Source organism: Gavialis gangeticus, unplaced genomic scaffold, assembly GCF_001723915.1.
Source record: "Gavialis gangeticus isolate Ggan-Ray unplaced genomic scaffold, GavGan_comp1, whole genome shotgun sequence".
NCBI lineage: Eukaryota > Metazoa > Chordata > Crocodylia > Gavialidae > Gavialis > Gavialis gangeticus.
In genome coordinates, this window is record NW_017729016.1 from 14,984,460 (window position 1) to 15,007,229 (window position 22,770).

The 22,770-nt window shown below is 46.3% G+C and overlaps 1 protein-coding gene across 3 annotated transcripts in view; it reads right to left on the minus strand.

The window, feature by feature from the left end:
• The window catches only part of PRKAR1B (protein kinase cAMP-dependent type I regulatory subunit beta), a 138,063-nt gene extending 115,299 nt beyond the window's left edge, over window positions 1-22,764 (minus strand). Inside the window, exons 1-3 of one of the 3 annotated variants that reach the window (XM_019512899.1) lie at window positions 22,683-22,764; window positions 21,812-22,023; window positions 2,211-2,381 (exon numbers count right to left, since the gene is read on the minus strand). In XM_019512899.1, the coding sequence (XP_019368444.1) occupies window positions 2,211-2,381; window positions 21,812-21,994 (354 nt within the window). In that variant the 5' untranslated portion in view covers window positions 21,995-22,023; window positions 22,683-22,764. Of the gene's footprint in view, window positions 1-2,210; window positions 2,382-21,811; window positions 22,024-22,673 lie in introns of all 3 variants that reach the window. The other 2 variants (XM_019512898.1, XM_019512900.1) reach the window with 2 other exon arrangements.
• Window positions 22,765-22,770: the final 6 nt, after the last annotated feature.

Sequence of the window (22,770 nt, forward strand, 5' to 3'; positions counted from 1 at the left end):
GCATGGATGTATCCAGGACTTACCAAAGGGGGGTGCGACACAGCTCCTCGGACCCTGGGGGATACAAGTGAGGCATGGTTGGAGCTCCCAGATCCACATTAGACACTAGGGAGCTGGCCAGGGAGCAGGTGCACAAAAGGGGGGATCCACCCTCTGCTGACACTGCTACTGCTGTCCCCAGCTGACCTGGGGGTGGGAGGCACCAGAGTCTCTCCTTGCCCAGCTCCAGCCAGGGGAACTCAGGGAGAGGTGGTGTGGGAAGTCAGGCTTAGCCAGGAACAACATGGATGGCATAAAGTTTTCTCCTTCCAGTCTTTGCTCCCTGCTCTTCCCTTACTGGCTAGGAGAAGGCGCTGGTTGGAGAAATTTGTGCACCCCCAACATTGTCCCCAGCTGGGCTCCCCACACAGCTGCTTCCCCTGGGGGTGGCAGGAGCAGCTTTAGGGTTCCCCCTAATACCTGTATCAGCTCGGGACAGCAGTGACAGCATTAGAAGGGGGGGTGCATCTGCACCAATGCATCCCCTGGGTCCACCCCTGTCTACTGGAAAAGGTCCAGCTGGACCTTCACACCTCTACTGTTGGTCCAGTAAGCGATATTACCGAACAAAACTTCTTTGCCATTGTAATATGGGTGAAGGGCTTGTGAAATATAATAGCAGTTCTTTCTGTGGATAAGCATTTGACTGTAAAATGGAGTGCTGGAAGCTTTTCTTCAGTGCGGTTCCAAGACCGAGCACTCAATGAAATTCTGCCCTGTGGAAGTCTTGTTTAATTAATTTGACGTGGCCTATCTGACTAGGTTACTACTTCAGCCCTACATAATCTGAGGTACCTCCACTGGAAATCTCCTCAGTGAACTGATGCATATAGCAGAATTGGTGGGACAATATATATTTGCCTTTCTGTGAAAGCTCTGCAGGACAAGGATCCCTTCATTTCATGAGTCTGTAAATTGATGTGCACAACTATGGCACTCTGATATAGTGGCAGGAAGAGAGCTTAAGAGCATGACAGGGCAAAAGCCTCACACTGTTAATGGCAATGTGCTTGGGATTTTCCAATGAAGTTTAGGTTCATTTAAACTGCTTTGCTGGAAAGAGCCTGTTAAGTTAAATTATGGGTTTCCCCAGGTTGAATGGCTTTTTGTTCCATAGCGAAGTTTTAGAGAGTCCAAGTATTTTACAGCACATTAAAATATAGCCTGCAAATTTCCACAGGAGAGGTAACTTTGCTTTTTTTTTTTTTTTTTTTTTTTTTTAAAGGACCTGATTCTGATCTGAATTACTCCAGAGCAGGTTGAACTCCATGCTGTAGTGGAGTTGTTGTTTTAAGCCAAAAGTTGTCTAACTCTTGTCTACTTTGTAGTTTCTCCTCCTGTTACTGCTGTATATCAGAGGTGTCAAACTCGCTTTGTATCCCAGGCAGGCTGGATTCAAACTGTGTGGCTCCTTGAGGACCAGACCCAGGCCGAGACATGAGAAAGCTGTGGCAGCAGTATCAGCTTCAGCTCAGACCCAGAACACACAGCAGCAGCAGCTCCAGCTTGAACCTGGAATATGCAGTAGCAGTACCAGCCTCTTCCATTTGCCCCATACTGGAGACAGAGCTGCTGTTGCTGAATGCCCCATGCTGTGTGCCACAGTGGCAGCTCTGGCTCCAGCACTACACACATGGCAGGGGCTAGAAACCAGGGAGGTAGGGATGCTGCAGTGTGCACAGGCAAAGCAGCTGGAGAGTGACTGGAAATATGTCAGCCCTCTCTCACCCTCCTAACACTGATTCCTATGTCCACTGAGGCCTGAACACCCCAGATTCCCTAGAAGGGTACTTTCCCCAGCTCCGCTGATAGTCCAATAGGCCAAAAAGAGCAGCTCTATCAACTAAACCCAACCCATGGGCCATATGTTTGACATCCCTGCTGTACATTACAGGTAACTCCCAAAGCGGACTCTAGCAGAGGGTTGTGACATCCAAGGAGACCTCCTCCACTATAACCAGCTTCCTCACTCACCTTTGATTTTTTTCCAAACCTTGTTCATTGGTACCCTTCTAGTTCTTCTCATGTTTACTCTTGACCACTGCTTGATGATTCCTCAGAGGAAGTGGCTATACAAAATGACCCAACCAGTTCAAATTACATTTTCAGAATAAAATGCAAACAAGTCACATCATGAATTGTTTAGAATCAAATAGGTGGCAATAGGTTACCTTTCTAACATAAGAAACAGCATCTTCCTCAGTGTACACCTCAGCGCTGACACCACCCCTTCTACGGCGAGCTTTTACCACTGGGTTTGGAGGAGGTGGAGAAATCTCATCATCATGAGAATCAGACTGGGAATTGGACTTCTGCCGAGCCAGTATTTGTTTGCATTCTTCCTGTAAACAGAAAAGATGACAATGATGCATTCCCCCCATAACTATGCAGCTATTATCAAGAATAAAACTTGATTTGCTCCTCTCTGGTGACTTCCAGCAATCTATCCCTTTCTACACCTGTATGAAGGTATTTTTATTGTGCATGTGTGGGTGCACTGGTGAAGGAAAATTTTAAGTACGAAACGATGAATAGCAAGAAGGCTTAACAGCAGACAGACATAATCTGTAAAATATGCAACAAAGTTCTGCGATACCAGACTCGGCTCTCTCTTACATACTTCTTCAGCAATGCATCTTGGACAACAAGAGATAATAGATTAACTATCATTTCCCCTAACTAATCTATAGACTCTACGAACTGCCAAGTTTAAGATACTCATGGGGTAGCAGGAAGAGGAACTGACTTTGGCCCACCTGTGTCACTTAAAGTGTTTTGAAAAGCCACACATCCATCAGGCTAGCTACACATCTGCAAGAAGCTTTGCTCGTGTTTACGACCATCCGAGTGCAACAAAGACGCCAGCTGACCTTGCTCAAGAGTTTGCAAATCCCGGAAGCTCTACCAGAGGTCAGACCTACTCACTTCAGGTTTACAAGAGCATAAGCAACCCCCTTGAAGTAAATGTAGTTCCATCCATGCAAATGAGTTCTAAACCAGGTCCTGCAGGACAGTGAGAAATGATCGCTAGCTCAGCATCAGCAGGCCAAAAGCGAGGCTGAGCCCTAAATCCCACACTCCCAGAATACAGAACGAGAATAAGAGAAGGGAATCCCTGAGGAGGGAGTGAGGGGGGAAAGGAAAAATAGTATAGAAAACCTACAAGTAGGACAGTCGCGAGAGTTGCATAGCTTTTTATCACGATGTACTGAACTGTTTAGATTCCCTAGAACTGAACTCGACAGAGCTACTTATAAGTCTTCACAGTAGGACCCAGAGACCCAATAAAGTCAGTGTCTCCCACCACAGCAGAGATCAATAACAAACTCCAGCCCCTGCCTTGGCGATTCTTATCTAATTTAAGACATGATTTAACAAGTGTATGTAATGAACGGAGGGAGCGGAGGAGGGAGGATGAGGGTATCAGTGCTAGACATGTGGCTAATTACCATCTTAGCCAGTTGGCTTTATTGACACAGGAAATGAGTTATGGTTAGCTCATTAGTTATGACACCAGAAAAGTGTGCTACGTTTTTTAAAAAATCTGTCCCGTTTTACTGGCACATGCCCACAGTTTTAAAGCTTGTAAGAAAAACAGATGATTAATATATAGTTTTTGCCATTGATGTTTTTGACTGACTGACAAATCCAGCTATGTCACTTCTGGTCTTATTCTATTCACTTTCTCTGCTCTCACTGACAGCACTGCCTTTCTGCAACCAAAAAAACCTTACCCACTGCTCACCCCCTTATCCCATCCCATCCTCCCCCCACCCATGTTGCCAGTGGCTAAGTTAAGTAACAAATTGGTATTTCTCATCCTGAGTAAGTCAAAGTGACATGTCCTACCTTTTTTGTCAAATGTAACCTTTAGGATCCTGTGGCTTAGAAAACCATTCTGGAGACCAGTGGAGTAATATAATGTATAGCCTGACTAAAGGCTTGTTTCTGCAAGCTGCTAAGCTATCCTGTGAAATGCCAAGCTCCTTCTATTATTACTCTTTCTTTATTTATGTATTTATTACTTGGGAATTACCAGAATACCGCAAACTGGAACCCAATTGTGCTCAGTGCTGTACAAAGACAAAATAAAACTGACCTTGCAGGAGTATTCAGCTCATTGTGAAATAAAGAGCTCCATGCTACTAAAACTTCTCACTTTCAGTTCAAAATATTAAGAATGTGAAACATCAAATATATCTAGCCTAGTTTTCCCTGCACTCTTGGAAGTATGAACCCTACAAAAATAGTCTCACCAATTTCCTCCCCGCAATGCAAACTGCAGGTAACTGGCTGCACCCAGCCCCTTAGGTCCAACCATGGACTGACACCAATGTCCAAAACATGCACGTTGATAATTGCAATTAATACTGGCTTACTAGCATCAGACAGATAACTATCTGCAGAATTTCAAGTATCAATTATCCACTGCAGATTTTTAACTCCAGAATTTCTCCCATAGTACAGTACAGTCTGTTCACATAGAACTACTCTCTTATTCAGCCACAACTCAATGCAATTCCTTCAGATGCTTGACTGCAAAAAGCTAAAAACCCATCTGCATTTTAAAATAATATTCTGAATAGTGAACACCTTATTAAGTATAATCAAAAATATGCTACTAAAGCTACAAATACAAAATTACATCATACTATTTTGCACATATAACTCTTTATACAAAGCATAAATAGCTACAGAAAATAGTTTGTAACATACTGATAGTGTACACATACTTTACTTTTTAAACATATACCGTACCACAGGCTTTTGCAGAGAATTAATAATACCTCCTCTGCTCCAGTACAGTTTTATAAAAAGTGAAAAGCTCAAGGAGTAAAATAATATCACAATTCACACACCGCTCAAACCCCTTTTAAAATAAAAATACATTAAAGAATGATAAAAGTAAGTTACCATATGGTTCATTTTATAAAGAAGCCTCTTTGCTACAAACTCTCTTTATACAAACGGCCGACAGTTGACTGGTTTTTCCATATGCTGCTATTTGTACTCTCGATATGATTTCCATTACTGAACTCAGGAGTGCCTTTTGAAAACAAAAGCATACACTGTGTCCTGGGCTGTGCTCTCAAAAAGCCATCTTCCATATATCCTAGGGTAAACACTGCACAAACAGAGGAAATATTTTGGAGGAAGAATAGACTCTCTTAAGATTAGTTCTTCAAACATCATCAGATCTAGCTAGATGCGAATGCTTGTGCAGAACTCACTTTCCAGTAAACACCTCACTATTCTTTTGTTGTCATGACAACAAGCGATCTCACACTCCTCTGGAATGGCACGGGTAACTCACAACCGCAGAGAAACCATATTTCCCGATTCAGTTGACAAGGACACGCTACTGAGAAAACAGGCACGTGGATGAGCCCGTTGCATAATATCTCGTAATATCTGATCAGATCCAATCCCGAGTATATTCTTTTCTCTTTTTATGATCCTAACTGTCCTGGACTCGCGGCGGCTACTCTTGATTTACATTACCACGAAAGAGGACTTGGGCGTAAAATCTCTGCATTCATTACTACAGTAACGACACATCTATACACCCAAAAGTTACAAACCTATGTCGGTATCTTACAACAATGTAGGCTACTGTATACCGAAAGAATCTGATCCTGCTGCTAACAGATCAGTCTGGGACTAATCAATGACCATTAAAATTGAGGTTGTCCTAAGAAGTCTACCCAGTCATTTCAGGGGGAGTGGGACTGTGAACTTGGAGCACTCTACAGGACTCCAAAGGATGGGGAACAAGGGCCAAAAATTAGAAAAAAGAACAAAAAAGGTCATGTTTGCCTGGAATTTAAAAAAAAACAACCCCAGATACAAAGATGTCTGCATGTGACTTTGGTTACAGAACTTGCACTTGGAAAGTTTAGAGTGTGATGCGCAGGAATTTAGCATGCTGACCTCAAAAAGCACTGGGTCGTTTGACCCCAGTACTTTTTCCTGCCATGGCAGGGGGTCGGACTTGATCTGTTCAGGTCCCTTCCAACCCTACAAACTATGAAACTATGAATTTCGTTCCTTAATTAGTGTTTTCATAAGGTTGGAGCCTAAACATTGCAAGCGATGTGGTCACCGGGCTGAACGAGTTTCTAAGTTAGCCCCTTCCTTTCGTACAACAGTTCAAGAGTACGTTTCCTGACCCATATGCTCTCTCTTCTCGGAGCTGGTGTACTTCCAAAGAGAAATTCATCTGCAGCAGTTCCTCCTCCTATCCCCGATTTCCTGCCTTGTTATTGTCTGAGGAAGACAAAGAGCTGGAGCACTTCTCAGGGCTCCAAATCGTTGTACAGCTTTACAGCAACACTGTAGGAAGGCGTAAAAGCAAAGTCAGCCATTAGGTATCACTGAACGGCCTCCACTCAGCTCCTGACAACTTATTCATTGTGTCCTATAATCAAAACCCAGGATGCACTCTCACTGAAATACTGTCTTTTATTTACAAGCTAACTTTTCATAAAAGTCTCCTGTTGAACAACCCTAGAGACGATATTTATTCCACAGAAAAGTTATAGCGTTGTTAATGATGGAGCAGCCTTCCTTATACTGACCATGGGGAATCACTTCTAGGAAAGAGAAAATAATTTAGTTTTCATTACTGTCCACTCATGGCAGGAGACGACGCGGGAATTTATAAAGATTAAAACTGCAAGGATTTATTAGATCAAACCTTGCTTGAAGGGCAGGACTGACTAATTCCCAGCTCACCAAAGTCAATGGGAGATGAGGAGGACTCCCGCTATTACTCCAACTTCACAGAGTTTTTCACATCTCCGCAATCTCCTCAGGGGCGTCCCACTGCCGTCTCCATTGCAACAGGGAGAACCTGAGCTTCTCATCATCCCTTCCAGTCCTTTCATCGTCATCCTGGATGACTCCACCGCCTAACCCATCATACGGGTTTCTAACCTCAGTGTAATCTTAAACTACTGCTCCACCTCTGTCTGTGATGTCAAATGCTGTCCTTCCTTCTTCTATGGTATCTCTAAAATATTTCTTTTAGTATCCATCCTTTCCAACAATGCCCTTATCCATTTCTTAGGTATTTGTTGCTTTGGGTTTTACAACTACCTCTTCCCTGGCCACTTTCCAACTCCTAACTTCCAATCTAGGCAAAAATACTGTTACCAAAAACTTCTTTTTATCTGTGGCTCTGATAACATCACGCTCATTTTTTTTAATTCTTTTACTTGCTTCCTTTTACCTCTTACTATCCCATTAAAATCTCTTGTCTTCTTTCAATGCCTTGCAAAATCTGTCCTTTACCACCTCTGACCTATATTGCATATAATGTACTGTATATATTAATCTAGTACATCATATATATTTAATTGCATATACCTAGGCGTGGCAGGCTGTGACTTTTTTATCAGTAAACTTTGATAAACACTGATTTCACCTCACACTCGCGGACCGACAAAAAAAATTTTCATCATTAATAATCAAAATGTATAGAAAGCGGACATAAGAAAAATGATGGCTGATAGGGAACTATGCTGACTGTAGTTTAGACTGCAGCTTCCAGAAACCCCAGGGGACCGGGAGCAAAGGAAGAGGAAATGACAAAGCAGACAAGGGAGCCATGGGTGAGTAGAGCCAGGGCCTGACGGCAGCTCTGCCACTTAGCTGAGTGCAGTCCTATATTAGTTACGTTTGTCATGAATAAATTATCTGCCCCCCAACACCCTTAATTTCATGCAATCCCATATACTTTACCATGAACTAGGAAAGCTATGTTATAAACTACAGAACATATTTCCAGTGCTAACATGTCCATGTAAACCAAACAGAGAGAAGACTAGCCACAACTCGGGGCGGGCAATTATTTCAGGCAGAGTTTTGGCAAGCCATCGAGGGCCACATGACAGGCAGCCAGAGGCAGATAAATATTAATTTTCTAAATTTTTTAGGGGCCCCGCAGGCCACATTTTGACCACCCCTGCCATAGATTCTGCTTTTTCAAATGCTAGCCAAGTAGCAGCTTTTGTATTAACATCTGGTATCCGAGATGAAAATCACTGCAAATATATTTTGCTGTGCTCTTCAACAGCATTCAGGCTACTGGGCAAATTTTCTGAGCTTTGCTACAAATCGTTGGCTGTGCAACGCCAAATCCACAGCTGTTTCCTTATTACCCTACTTTTTACTGGACAGAATCTTAACACACAAATAACTCCCACTGAACTCACTGGGCTTACTCGCACAAGAAGGAGAGCAGCAAAAATTAGCCCTTAGAGCATAGAAATAAACAACTAGTCATTCTGATTCATCACACTGAAGCCTCAAAGCCTCCAACTTGTAATGTTGCTCCTCAGCCTGTTTATCCATGTTCCATGACACCTCGGTGATCTCCAATGAAGTGCTGTCATTTAGCACTTTCTAAATGACAGAGGCACCAGAAAGATGCGTTTCTGATCTGGCGGCTCTGTGCAAATTGAACTGGCATCCTGAAAACTCAACTGCTACATTTCCTTGCTTGTCTTTTTCTGACTGCAAAGTAGCAAATGATACTGCTTAACAGAGATGGGTAATAAATGGGGAATTGAAAGAAGAAGAAGAACGATGTCTAGAAATGAAAAGTTAAGTCACTGGTATTATTTATTGGCAACTCATCAAGCCATAAAATCAAAGTCTTGTTCTTCACGTACTATAGATAATGCCAAGTGAAAAAGTAATTAAAAAAAGAAATGACTGACTGGGCAAATGGGGAAGTTAAGGACACTTTGTGTTACTCAAACTGTGTTCAGTTTTGTCCTGCCTTCTCTCCTTCACGTCATGGAGCAGGCAGACTGGGGTTAACTGGACTTGTAGATGAAGTGAAGTCTAAGGCTAGGGAGAGACGTTAAAAAAGCTGGAGCCTGAATTGATCCAGTCTTTGCAGGTTAGTCTAACCTGTGCAGATTGAACCAAGAAACAAGTGAACAGACATTCACATTTGACTCCAGAAATGCAGCCACATGCCTGTAGTGGCTCAAGCCAGAAGCCAGGGGGTGCCAGAACGAGCCCTCAGCTGGAGAGAAACTAAACTGAGGGAAGGGGCATGGCCAGGCCCTGGCAGGCCTGAGTACAATTGGGGAGGGGTTAAAACCCCCACCCTGGCCTGCAGAGATCCCAGCTGTGGTCTGCCTGGACGGGGAGGGGGGAAGCAGCCCTTGTCAGGAGTCCCCCCATGCACTCACTGGCTGGCAGCAAGAGCTGGGGTGGGGCCAGACCCCAGTAGCCTGGGGGGTTTAGTCCCCCCATTGCAGGGTGGGTGGCAGACACTGACAGGCTCTGCTCATGCACCTGGGCTGCAGCAGCCAGACACCAGTAGCCTGAGGGGATGGGGGGAATTTAATGCCCCCATTGCAGCCAGCAGTGGCACAGGGACCAACACAGCTCCCCGGGCCAAGTCTCTCCAAGGAGCAGCCAGCCGGCCATAAGGAAAGAACAGGGAGCGAGGATGTGACCTGGCTGCAGAGGTGGGGAAGCCAGGGCTAGTTACAGAGCCCGACTCACTGCTGCCTCCTGCTCTATGGCAGCACGGCCCGGGCTAGGGCAGCTCTAGGGGCTGGGGGTCAGCACCCACCGCCTCCTGCCTCCAGCCCCACGTGGAGGCAATGGTTTGCAGAACAGCTGCAACTGCAGCGCAGCTCCCCACCCCCACCTTCTCCCAGTGGCGGTGGCAGAGCAAACCATCATGGCACGCAGAGGTGAAGCACTTGTCACCCGCCACCTGCTCGCGGTGGCACCAGGCACCTGGGGTGGGCTGCTGCGAGCCAACGGCGTGGGCAGCAGCAGGGAAAGACAATGGACCGCGACAGCCTGGTCCAGCCCAGTCTGGCCCCGCCCCACAGCCCAGGGGTGTAGGCAGCAACTGGCCCATGGCAGCCCACCCCCACCCTCCTGCTGGCAGCGACACAGCGAACCATCACAGTGGGCAGGTGAGGCACCTGTCACCTGCTGCCTGCTCACACCAGTGCCGGGTGTTCAGGGCAGGCTGCCACAGGCCAGTCACTGCTCACTCCCCTGGGCGGCGGGGCCAGGCCAGACTGGGCTGTACTCCTGGGCCGCAAGGCTGGGCTGGATCGGACCGGGCTGTGATAGTCCATTGCCTCCCCCTGCCACTGCCGACACCCCTGACCCACAGGAGCCCACCCGAAGCGCCCGGCACAGCCACAAACAAGTAGCGGGTGACAGGTGCTTCACCTCCACCTGCCATGATAGTTCACTCCACTGCCACTGGGAGAGATAGGGGGCAGAGAGCCACACTGCAGCTGCAACCCACCTGCAAACTGTGGCCCCCCACCGGGCTCAAGGTGGGAAGTGGCAGGTGCTGACTCCCGCACCCTGGGGACACCTTAGCCCAGGCCGTGCTACTACAGCAGGAGGCAGCAGGGAGTCAGGCTCTGTAATGAACCACAGCTCCCCTGCCCCTTGCAGTCAGGTCACATCCCCCTCCTCACCCCCTCCCTATGGCCAGCTAGCCACTCCTCAGAGGGACTCAGCCCAGGCTGCTATGTCAGTGCCCATACCACTGCTGCCTGCAATGGGAGGATTACCTCCCCCCGCTTCCCCTCAGGCTACTGGCTGCAGCGGCCCCAGGTATATGGCCCCAAGTGCACAAGTGGAGCCTATTGGTGCCTGCACTGCCCCCTCTCCCCACCCACCTCCACTTCCACTCAGGCTACCAGGGTCTGGTCCCACCCTGCTCCTGCCACTGGAGCAGCAAGGGGAGTGGAGGGCTGGAGATGCTTGGCAAGGGCTACTTCCCCCTTGCCAGGCAGACCTGGCAATGCTCCAGAACAGGGTTTCCCACCCCCATGTCTTTCTCAGCCAGCTAGAGCAGCAATAGTGTTCCAGTTAGGGAGGAGAGGCACACAGCCAACACTGCTTGGCTGGAAAAGACAGCCCAGCCAAGGGCTGCAGAGCATGCTGGGATGCTGGAGGACTCTGATTTAACTTACACCAGGAAGGGGTCTGGGACACGAGTTCCATAAAATGGTTTAACCTTAATCAGTTAAATCTGATACTACATTCAGCCCGGTTTATCTTGAACCGGTTTCAGCCATTTTAAAATTGGTTTATGTGCACTGAACTCATGCGCTGTTACAGCTTTAAACCAGTTTCTGATCACTTAAACTGCTTTGTGTGTGACTTCTGTCCTAAGAAAGGATTTAGAGCAGCAAGGTGTGAAGTAAGGTAGACTGGAAACATAAATGAAGGAAAGGAGACACAATGATAGAGGAGGGATCAGAAAACAAAGAGGGTAATTCAAAAAGAGAGCTGGGTATTCTAAAGCAAACTGGGGGTTGAATCAAGAGAGTCCAGAGCATGCAGAGAGAGATATGGGAAAGAAGGGAAGAGCAGACTCATTCACAATCAATTTTTATCAATATTTTTATTAATATTTACCCTGAAAGATTGCAAGTTATTATGATCACAAGAGTCTGCTATAAGGCTGCAAGCTATTAAGCTCACAAGCTTTTGTGGTAAACTTTTCTTCAAAAATGCCTACTCAAACCTGCCAAAGCTTACAAAATGGATGGCATGTATCTTCAGGATTTTTCCTTTGAAATCAAGATTTATTTTATTTTTTAAAGAAACACGATGGCCAGTAAACAGGCTTCTCAGCTTGCAATGCTGATAGCTGAGCAGTGTTCCTGTAGATTTGATAAAGGTAGGAGGGGAATTACAAGTACTCAGCTTGGACTTCATAGTGTGGCTTGGCAGCACCTCCTCCATATCTTTTCCTCTTTTCCTCTTACCTTACCTTATATTTTAGGTATCTATCCCCTCCACTTTCTTCCAACATTACTTAAAAGCAGCTGGCAGTGCCTATTTCATCTAAAAAAAAAACGTGGCAGCAGATTCATGCCACTACTCTGGCAGGGCACTTGGGGTGCCTGCCATTTTAAGAGGTCACTGGCAGGTGAGGGTCAGGACTAATTGTGGAGTCAGCTAACCCAGGGAGCCTACAGGTGAGCCTAGTCCTGATGAGGGGACTCACCTGATTGGGGGAGGGCTGGGCTTAGGCAGGGTATAAACCCAAATCCTGAGAGTAGGGCTGGCAGTAACATCTTGACATCTGGTGGAGAAACACTGCCTCTTCCATTCAGGTGCAGCACCTGGGTGCCAGCAAGGAGAATAACATCTGGAGCAGTCTGGAGGTTTGGGTAGGAACTAAGGGGATGGAAGAGGTTCCTGGGGACCCAGTGTGGGGTCTGGAGCCCTCAGAAGTGGGGCAGTTGGATGCCTTTGGGCCTATTGAAGGACCAGGTGAGATCTGAGAGAGGGGCTGAGTAGTTAAGAGACCTATTGAAGGATCTGGCTGAACCCAGTGAGCGAACCAGAGTGTGGGGGCCTACTGAACCCAGAGAAGTAAGATAGACTGGGGGGTCCAGATGAGCCCAGAGAAGAAAGGAGCTAGGGAAGACCTATGGAGGGTTCCAGGTGAGCTCAGAGAAAGAGAGTGACTAATGGAGGGGCCCAAGAGGGCAGACAGACAGAGAAGAGAGGGCTGACAGCCGAAGGACTGACCCTGGGAATCTCAACTGGCCTGTTGGGGCCAGGGCCCAGGAGGGGCCCAAGGTTGCAATCAACCACAGCAGAGACTGCTGGAGCTGGAAGAGTCTGAAGTTCTCAATTGGCCTGAGGCAGGGCCAGGGCCCAGGAGAGGCCAAAGGTCCTTGTGTAGCCACAACCAAGAGGAAGAGGTCAAAGAGCATGCCACCCAAAATGGTAATGGCTGATGCTAGGGCATCCAAGGAGGAGGGATCAACAAAAGGGGTCTGAGAGACAGCCAGGGGGCAGAGATGGAGGGCCCACAGGTTGGCAGCCCAGGAGGGGTGTAAGGTATCCAGGGGGAGCCCAGTAAGGGATGAGTAAGATCAGGAAGGCCTGAACACACTGGTTCGGGGTAAGATCTGAAATTGTACCCTACTGGGGCTGGTTAGTGTGTTGGGGCTACCTGTGGCAGAGCAGCCACTATGAAATGTCACACATGAGCCACCCCAGGGAAAGGCAAGTATGGGGCACCAGAGAGATTTAGCTCCCATTGCCTTGTGGATTATCCTATGGAGGGGGAAGGCTAGGGGAGCACGTCCTGACTGAAAAGCACTGAGCAGGGAGACCTGGGGGTCCAGAGCCCCAGAGAGAGGCCAGGGAAGACCAGGACCACGCAGGTTATGGGGCCCAGAAAGGGACCAGGGAAGAGTAGGACTGCAAGGGGCCAGGAAAAAGAGGGACCAGGAGGGTACAGCAGCCCAAATAGGGGGCCAAGAATAGTTGAGACTAGACGGGTCTGAGGGCCTGGAGAGCAGTAGTGAAAATCAAGGACCAGAAGGCTCCAGGATGAGAGAACAGGGGGCTGGGAGCCAAGGGAGTGGTCATGTGAGACCAAGGGCTCTGAGGGCCCATACAGGGACTGGAGAAGAGGCTGAGGGGTCTGGCAACCCAAGAGGGAGATCGAGGGGTTGGGCAGACCAGGAAGGGGCTGTGCAGAGAGACCGAAGGGGCTGTGCAGAGAGACCAAAGGGTCTGAGGGCCCAGAGTGAGGCTGAGGCGCCGAGGGATCAGAAGGCCCAGAGAAGGGCTGCATAAGCAACTGGTAGACCATCAGTGAGGATGCCATACACAAGGCTTGGGGCATGGTGTAGGAGTGGAACAGAGCCACACAATTTTGTCCATAAGGCCTTGGCCACAATCCTGGTGGTCACTGTAACAAGACCAGGGCAGCCCCCCTCATTGTTCAGAACCATTAACATCAAGGCATGGAAGACAAGAACAGGGCAGACTGCTTGTAGAGCAGGATGCAAGAATTTTTTTTGGTTTCCAGGGACTTACAGCCACCCCTGGAGGTGGTACCCTATGACAACTACTTTTTGCTGCTGTGCTTACCCCTGCACATGTGCTTTTATGTGGGGCAAGCTGCCCTTTCTCTGCTTCTCCCAGCTCCTGGTGTACTGGAGAAGCCAGGGCAGAACTAAAGGAGGGGATATGCTCTGGCCAGCAGCCAGAGGATCTCTCTAGAAGACTGAGCCTCCATGTTTGCCAGTGCACATTCCTGTGGCATATGCCATGCCACTTTTTTCGTGAGGGTTTTTTTTGCTACTGAGATGTCTGTGCAACACATTTTAACATGCCAGGCATGCAGTCTGTGCCGCTGTGAAGAGGTTTGTAGTGTACAAAGGCCGCACATGCCTGAATGTCTGGATCCAGCCATGCACTTCACTTAGAGTGATTATTATGGACAGATCGAGACGTCTTCAACAGCCACATCCAGATTTCTCTGAAAGCATCTGTTATACTAAAAGAGAGTGAGAGAAAGTAATTTAGGAAGTCAAGTAGTACCCTTGAGTAAAAGAGCAACAGCAGCCCTTCTTAAAAGTTTTCAGTGGTTCTCAGGATGCTTAGACCAACAAAATGACAACAATAAGACATACCCTAATTTTTTCCACCCCCCTGTATCTCATAGAAGAAAAGTGTGGAATCTTTTGTCTGTCTGTATCTAACAGTTTGATTAAAATGAAGAGGAAATATTGTGTAGTCAAAACCATTTATCAAAAACAAAACAAATTAAGAAGGCAACAGATAAGCCACAGACAGCTGGAGGAATCAGTGTAGCCACTGTAGAATTAGGGCAAAATTAGGCCAGTGCTGAACTCTTGAAAATCCCATCCTCCATCAGTTTCTTATCTCAGCTAGAACCTGTGTGGATGCTCTCAACTGCAAATCCAAGCAGTGAATCGGTATGAAGACTGAACTGCCTGACATCTCCACTAGGAATTTTTCAGTATTCTAGAGCAATGATGCAACTACAGTGGTACTTCTAGATGGACAAATACAAATAGGACACAGAAGTTATCACTGAGACATCTACCCACAGCAGTAAAATGTCCATGCTCTATCTAGTACTACAATTTATGCTGAACCTACAAATAGGGACGTGGTTTCAATCTGTAGACAAGCACCTTGAGCTAATCACTGAAGATGACCTATGGATGCTTACAGTACTACTTCTGTCTTTTCAGTGGATATCTAGAAGAGGTCTGTCTCCAAGACTGTTAATTGAACACAGTTATGGAGTACCTGGGACAAACCAGCCTATCCGGGAATCTGCATACTTCTGTTCCTCCCACAAGTTTTGTTGTACTCTCTTCAGTCTCAGCTTCCACTAACAAACTCACAAATTAAAAAGTAAAGCTTCCAGTTCCTCTGAGGCAAAAATAGCTATCTCAGTCCAAATCAGAAGACTTACTGAGTCTGCCATGAGACAGAATGTAATAATAGCACCAAAAGAGGTGTGAACTTGCCCTATAAATCTTAACCGTGGTATGTTTGCGTTTAATTGGTCATAAGCAGGCTATGAGCCAAGAGGAGCTGAATTAAAAAGGCTTAATTTGAGTATGAGGTCTCTTCCTAGAAAAGGAAGTAATGTCATGGTTATTGCCAAATCAAGGGAGGTTTCTCAACTAATGCTTGTATGGGTTTAATGTTTATTAGGTAGAATTTTGCATCACTTAGAAATGAGTCAGTAGTTTAACAGATAAAAGGGTTGGGGCGTTTTTTTCCATTCTGAAAATAATAGATACTGCCATAGCTCTCCCTAGACATAGATTCCTAACTCAAGAGTGGTGTGCCCCTTACCAAGCTAGATGATACATCCACTCAAGTTTCCACAGAGGTAAAATATTATCCAATCAGTACTCTGATGGCACTGTAAGTGCCACTGATTAGATATAGATTGTTGCCATGTTGGTCTAAAGACATTGGCAGACAAGGTTCTTTGGGTAAATCTGATATCTTCTTTTCAACCAACTAAAATAGTTGGAAAAATTCTTCTTTGCAAGCTTTCAGGTACAAACACCCTACATCAGGCTGACGAAGCATCTGCAGTTGGCCCATGCTCTTCCTGGGTGGAAGATCCACTTGGTCTGTGCTCTGTTCCACCCAGGAAGAGCACAGACCAACTGCAAGTACTTCCTCAGCCTGATGAAGGGTGTTTGTACCTGAAAGCTTGCAAAGAAGAATTTTTCCAACTATTTCAGTTGGTCTAATAAAAGATAGCAGATTTACCCAAAGAACCTTGACTGCTTAGAGACTACTTTAAAATACCATTGTTCTGCTGTAGAATTATAATTAAAACTGAAGACAAAGGTACTGTACTTGAGGTGAGCTTGGTCTTGTCCGGTAGTAAACTCATCAAATCACTAAAAGCTAAGGAAATGGGCAGAGTACATTACATTTGTATTCAAACCTTGCCAGCTCTAAAATTGTACTGTAGCCTGATGAAACAATGTCCTTGGACAATAACTGATCCTGCACTTTAAGATACTTTATTCATATGTTTAAATTAAGCATGTGCTTGTCTCCCTGATGTCACTAGAACTACTCATGTACTTAAAGACAGGCATGTGTTTACCTACCTTGTTGAATCAGGGCCCTATAACATGACGGTGAGAAAATAAAAGTGAAGGCCAGATCTAGACGAACCAAGGAGAGGCAGTGAGCAACTTCTCCTGACACTGCATGCCACGTGTCAGTTCCTCACAGGAGAACTGTCACATGGATCAATACGTATCCTCAGCTGTGGAGTCCAAAGATGTTCTAATCTGCTTCTGACACAAGTTGTTAAGAGTGCTATCACAAAAATACAGGTTTTTCCTACCACGTTCCTACCATGCTTCAGAAATCTAAGTGTAAAGAGTTTAGAGAGACAAATATAAAAATGACCAATTTTAAGCACATTTTTAAATCACCTGGCTTGTCCTATCTGTCCAGTCCATGCACCAAGTTCTTATATCAGTGATCATCACTTGCATCTCAGGTTAGGTCTACCCTGCGATTAGAAGTATGGTTTCAGCATGCTGAGGCATTCCTGATCTAAGCCAGCAGGTTTCAATGTGGACCAAAGAAGCCTGGCTAGGATCCTGCCTATACGCTTACCCGCTGACGCTGGGGTAATTTTGCTGCTCTAGGTATCTCAACCATGTAGACAAAAACTAGCTAGGTAGCTGTGCATGTGTCTCAATTGCTCCTCTGGCTACAATGTAAACATGCTTCAAAATGTTATAAAATAATAAAGGACATAAAATAATATTTCTCCATTACATTAAGTAGATAAAATTTGATCTACTTTTTTGAGGGCGAGTCGGAGATGGGTTGGGAGGACGTGTAACAGCAGTATTAAAGCTATCTTGAGAGAATAAGTCTTATTTAGTTTTGAATGCAGGGAGCTTAATAGTCATCTTGATTTTATCTGGCAATGACTTCTGTATGTCTGCTCTGGCTCCTGTAAAAGTTCCATCTACTGCTGTTGTCTACTAGCCCCATAATTGGCTGAAAATCTTGTTTAGTGGAATACAACTCTTGTGAGAGGTAAGAGTTGCAGAGGAGAGTGGGTGAGACACTTAGGTAGCTCTGAATTTCTGAGTCTTCTATCAAGATAATATTGTAATAGCTGTGCTACAGGACAGAGTGCACTCTAGCAATATTCTGGCCTTTTTTAATAGGATGGTGAGGCTCATTTTTCTTTTTCCTAAGAAGCTGTAAGGCATTTTCTTTATCCTTAGTCATGCCTGAAGACTTTACAGAAAATGACTGGTGTAGATTCAGACATCAAACTCTAATCAAGTGCAGAAAGTATTGCTTTGTTATCCTCTTAGACCAATGGGCCCAACCTTGCTAAAATGTGCTTTTTTGTCATTGATGGGATTGTCTGTCCAGTAGCGTCTACAACCCAAGACAACATACTATGCCCGATTACTTCAGTGCATTATGTTGTCTTGAGTTTACTCTGTACTTGATGAGATGTATAATTAGCATAATAAATCAAATCGTATCTTTCATTTTCCTAATGTAATTCCATGGACGCCAATAGCTCAATTCTCTCAAGAATTACTTTGGAACCGTGGGTTTATCTTTACATGTTTTCTGTGAGTTCCAGTTTTCAAAGTGTTTGAAAAAATGCCTTGTACATCTTCCCAAAATTGTTCCAGTGAACTTCTAAAGAGATGTCCTGGCATTTAAGTCCATTGCTTTATCTAGGGAAACAAGATGTTCTTTGTCTTTAGAAAGTGGTCCAAAACACTCACTTCCCTGAAAACAACAATAAAAATTATTTCAGTGGGCTGGCTCTCATAGCTCTCCATATGGAAGGGTAAAATGCTGTATAATCAGTCCTATGAGGTGCTAGCGTACAGCATGCTAACACCCATACAAGCCACCCCCATATTACTGTGCATCTACCAAACCCATATGACGTGCCTGTCTTGGCAAACAACTGTAACAGGCAATTGTTGGATTCAAAAATCAACAAGCAGGATGTGTAAAAAGTGTATTAAGTATAAACGTCTGGCATAACAGTACCAGATATGAAGTAGATATGAAAAAACAGAATAAAAATGTGTCAAAGTACTTCCAGCTCTTCTTTTACAAATTATAAAGCATTCCTACACAAACTGGTCAAATGCAAGATTCACCAGCTTTGCACATAAGTCCCGATTCTCTAGTGGGGGACACGGTGCCTTTCACTGACTTCACTAGGGTCCCATCTGGGTACACAAGTGTACTGGGACAGACCGCATTGTAGGGTTATGGGGCATTATATTGCTAGAAGTGTATAGGGCCTTAAAACCCCTTCAGGTTTCTACTCCCTCTGGCAACACAGCTGCATGGAAGGGAACAAATGCATGCTGCCAGCCCTCTGAGTTCAGGGAGCAAGGAGCTGAGCATGTTTGGGAAGGTAGCTCTTCCTGGGTACCAATTCCTCCTGTCAGTTCAACAAAGATGGCCTAATCAGACTTGTCCTACATGAGAAGTACACCTCCATGACATACGAACCCATTTCCTCTCAGGGAAGTTTTGGGAAACAGCTAGTTATGGGAGCCATGCTTCCATAGCAAAAAGAATTTGGAAGCTGCAAGTTTCCACGAATGTCCCCAGATCTCTAGATTTTGGGGGCTGAACCCCTTGACTGTTCCCTACAGGTTAGGGCACATACTACCTTCTCTCACTGTTAGCATGAAACTGAACTGAAGTCCACATCCCAGGTGGGCCTCTCACCTAAAAGATTATCTAGCCCCTAATCCCATTTGGGTTCTAGAGCAAGGGAAAGTTTTCATTGCTTTGTATGGCAACAAGTTGTTTGCATACTCCCCAGTATTCTACTATGAACGATAATCTATCAGTCTCTCCAGAAATATGGTAGAAATAAGGGAGCTCTAACAACTGTTTCCCAGGGCACCCTTGGGGAGAACCAGGAGTAATGGCCACAAACTCCTGGAAGACCGTTTCAGGCTCAACATCAGGAAAAACTTCTTCACACTTAGACTGTGGAATAGGCTCCTCCCAGAGGTGGTGCAATCGCCTATCCTGGAAATCTTCAAGAGGAGACTGGAAAACATCTTGCTGGAGTCACCTGACCCTGTCTTTCCTGCCTGGTGCAAGGGGCTGGACCCAATGATCTTCCAAGGTCTCTTCCAGCCTTACAATCTATGAATCTAATCCTCTGCTACTGCACTAAAAATGAAACATCCTACTAGCCCTGGAAATAATTAATGTGCCACAATAGTACATGTCATTTCAGTATTTTAAATTAGCAATTTGCTGCCATCTTCTCACTGGCCAGGTCTACATGAGCAACGGACTGAGCAGTCATTTAGTACTTGCATAACCAAGTACTAAATGACTGCACAGTAACCAGTGTTATTGCGCAGTAGCATCCCCGCACATTGTTTTCTGACACTACTGCACAGTAGCTCACTACTACTGCAGGGTAGCATCACACCATAGTTATTGCCCCCAAATGCTACTGTGCAATAGCCAACAAGCTGTTGCATAGTAGCTCGTTGCTACTGCATAGTAGTCTCGTGTTGATGCGCCCCCTGGCCAGGAGAGCTAAAGGCAGGTTTCATCACTTGCAGATGGAGCTTGGCTTTCAGAAGTTTAGATTATGGTGTTTTGAGATGTGGCATCTTATTTGTGATCTGGGTACATAATTCACAGATTCATAGATTTTTAGGGTCGGAAGGGACCTATTAGATCATGGAGTCTGACCCCCTGCCATGGGCAGGAAAGAGTGCTGGGTTCAGATGACCCCAGCCAGGTGTTTGTCACAATCATAACTCACAAACCTTGTCCTTGTTATACAACTTTGCCTGTCCTTAAAGACATCTTTACAGTGATAAGATGCCCCCATCATTATATATATAGTTTAGTTTTGTTTTTTTTTAAATAGACATTCAAGTTTGGGGTACAGCGTCTTATGCAAACAGTACAGTATATCTACAGACACAGAAAAGACTTACAATCACTGATCTATACAGTGCATATATAGCAAACACTACATCAGCAGTATATGCAGTAACTGATTACTACCTTTCTTGCTCTATTTTTTTTAAACTTTAAACCCCAAATTAGACTTTTATAATTAAAAAAAAAAATCACTTTAAACAAAGTTGCAACTTCAGGAAAATTAGACCTTTATCCTATCAAGATCTGCACATTTACTTTTAGCATGCAGGTGGTCTAGTTAGGATCTCGTGTTTAAGTTTAATTCTGTTTGGGATTGAAGATTTCTGTGGTTAAAGACTTAGGGCATGTTCCCATGAGCACACATGTGCAATCTGCTGTGCCTCAAAGCTGCGTGAGGCGCCACAAACCATATGCGGCGCACATGCACCCTTGCACCTGTAGCATGGTGGGGTTTTTTGACACTGGGAGATCCTGGCATCAAAAAATCTGCTGCTACAAAAGCATCACAGCACACATGGCAGCAGTGAACACCACCAGAAACCAAAGCCTGGCTGGCCAGAGCCATGCTTTGGCTGCTGATCAGGCTCTGACCCAGGAAGCCAGGTAAGGCTGCTGAGGCCAGCCAAGGTGCTGGTCCCAGCCTCCCCTACCCCATCTGGGTCCCTTTGCCATGCACCAGCAAACATGTGTAGGGGCATTCCCAGGGACAAATAGCAAATGGCACAAATATATACCCCTGTTATTTTGTTCCCACATGAAATGCACGCCCCTGCACATGCACACTCATGGGGGCATGCCCTTAAAGTCTAATTCTCCCTCTTGCATCCATGTTTGGAAGCCCTGTCACCAAAGAGGAAGTTCTACAGGCTCTTCTTCCTTTCTTGCATCTTGTTCCAAGGAAGCCCCCAACAGGCCTCAGTGAGGTCCCAGATGAACAGCTAGGTTGTTTTTCTCTCCACACTGTGAACACTGCTGTGCAGTGCAGTGGTGTCCCTATGAGCACCACTTCTGCAGGAGGAGCTTGCACGGTCCAGTACAGGCAGGGATCGGTGAAGTCAAGTGGCAGAGTGGCTCCTGCCAATCTTCCAGTATCTACAGAAAACTTGGGAGCTGTCACAATTAGATACATAACAGGGACAGGCCAAAGGCAACCCTCTCATACTGGAATGAGAAATTGCTCCCCAGTATAGGGTCAGCTCATAGAGGGGAACATGGGCCGTAACACTACCAATGTTTGTAACTCTATGAATCACTTCCAGGAGAAAGCATAATAGTCCGTGTAGCACACTGACAATTTGGAACCCTTATCACAGGCAAAAGCATTCTGCAAAATTGCCTGTATCACACTGTCTGTCTACAAACAAAGGTTTTTCTTTTAGAGCTTTTTAAAATGGTAACTAACTAGAAACACAGCATGCCAGGAAAAAGTGTACCCAAAGAACTGGAACTTTAAAACCATCCTTTGCATTCATGCACTTGGAAAGTGAACATAAGAAGCCCAATCACTGACCTTTTCTAATTTTTCAAAGTGTTCTCGCAGGAACTTCATGGGCCGGTCGGGTTTTGCAATGCAGAGGTTTACGATACACTCTTTCAGGATCTGCTGGATGTTATGTTTCTGAACATAGAGCTCGCATCCCTTCAGGCTCTCATCTTCTTCCCCAGTGCAGGAAGAAGCAGCAGCAGCAGCCATCTTCAGGCTTGTAAACAGAAAACAAACCTAGGTGAGAAAATGGTGCAATAAACAATCTCAAAGAGCCTTCTCCAGGTTTTTTCAAAGACACCGGACAGTATGGAAACAAGGCATACATCTCCTCTCTCCCCATCCAGCCCATTTTAATATCCTGGCACTTTTCAGCTCGAAATCGGGCCATCCGATGCCCATCAGGAACTATCAAAAGAGCCTTTTCAGGATCAGACACTGAAAACAAACTGAGCGAGCGATCAGAGGAGCTTCAGAGATGCTCAGGGCCGGCTAGGCAAAAAGACGCACGATGCCCCGCTCTGAGCCCCTCGACGCCTGTCAGAGGGCCGATCTCGTGCCCACCCCTTCGGGGTACAGAAGCACGATGATGGGGGGGACGCGCGCTATCACCTCCCAGGAAGGCAGGCGGGATGGCCCAGGTGGGGAGGGGGGGCCGTGGGATGGCCCAGGGGCCACACAAAAGGCTGCCCCTCGGTGTCTGCCGCTGCAATGTGCCTGGGGGGCTGGGGGGCCGATGGCGAGCAGGGAGTGAGGCTGCTGGCTGCGGGGAGGGGCGATGCTGTGTCCCCGGGGAAGCGCGGCCTGTCCCTGCGGGATGCAGCTGGCTCCGGGCCGGGCGCGGATCCCCGCGGAGCATCCCCCGGGGTCGGGCCGCGCCCGCACGTACCTGTCGGGGGGCCCAGAGGCTGGTTGCCGGGATCCTCCCGGGGGCCGCCGCTGCCCTGCTCCGGCCGCCGCCGCAGGAAGTGCCGGCGCTGTCACTC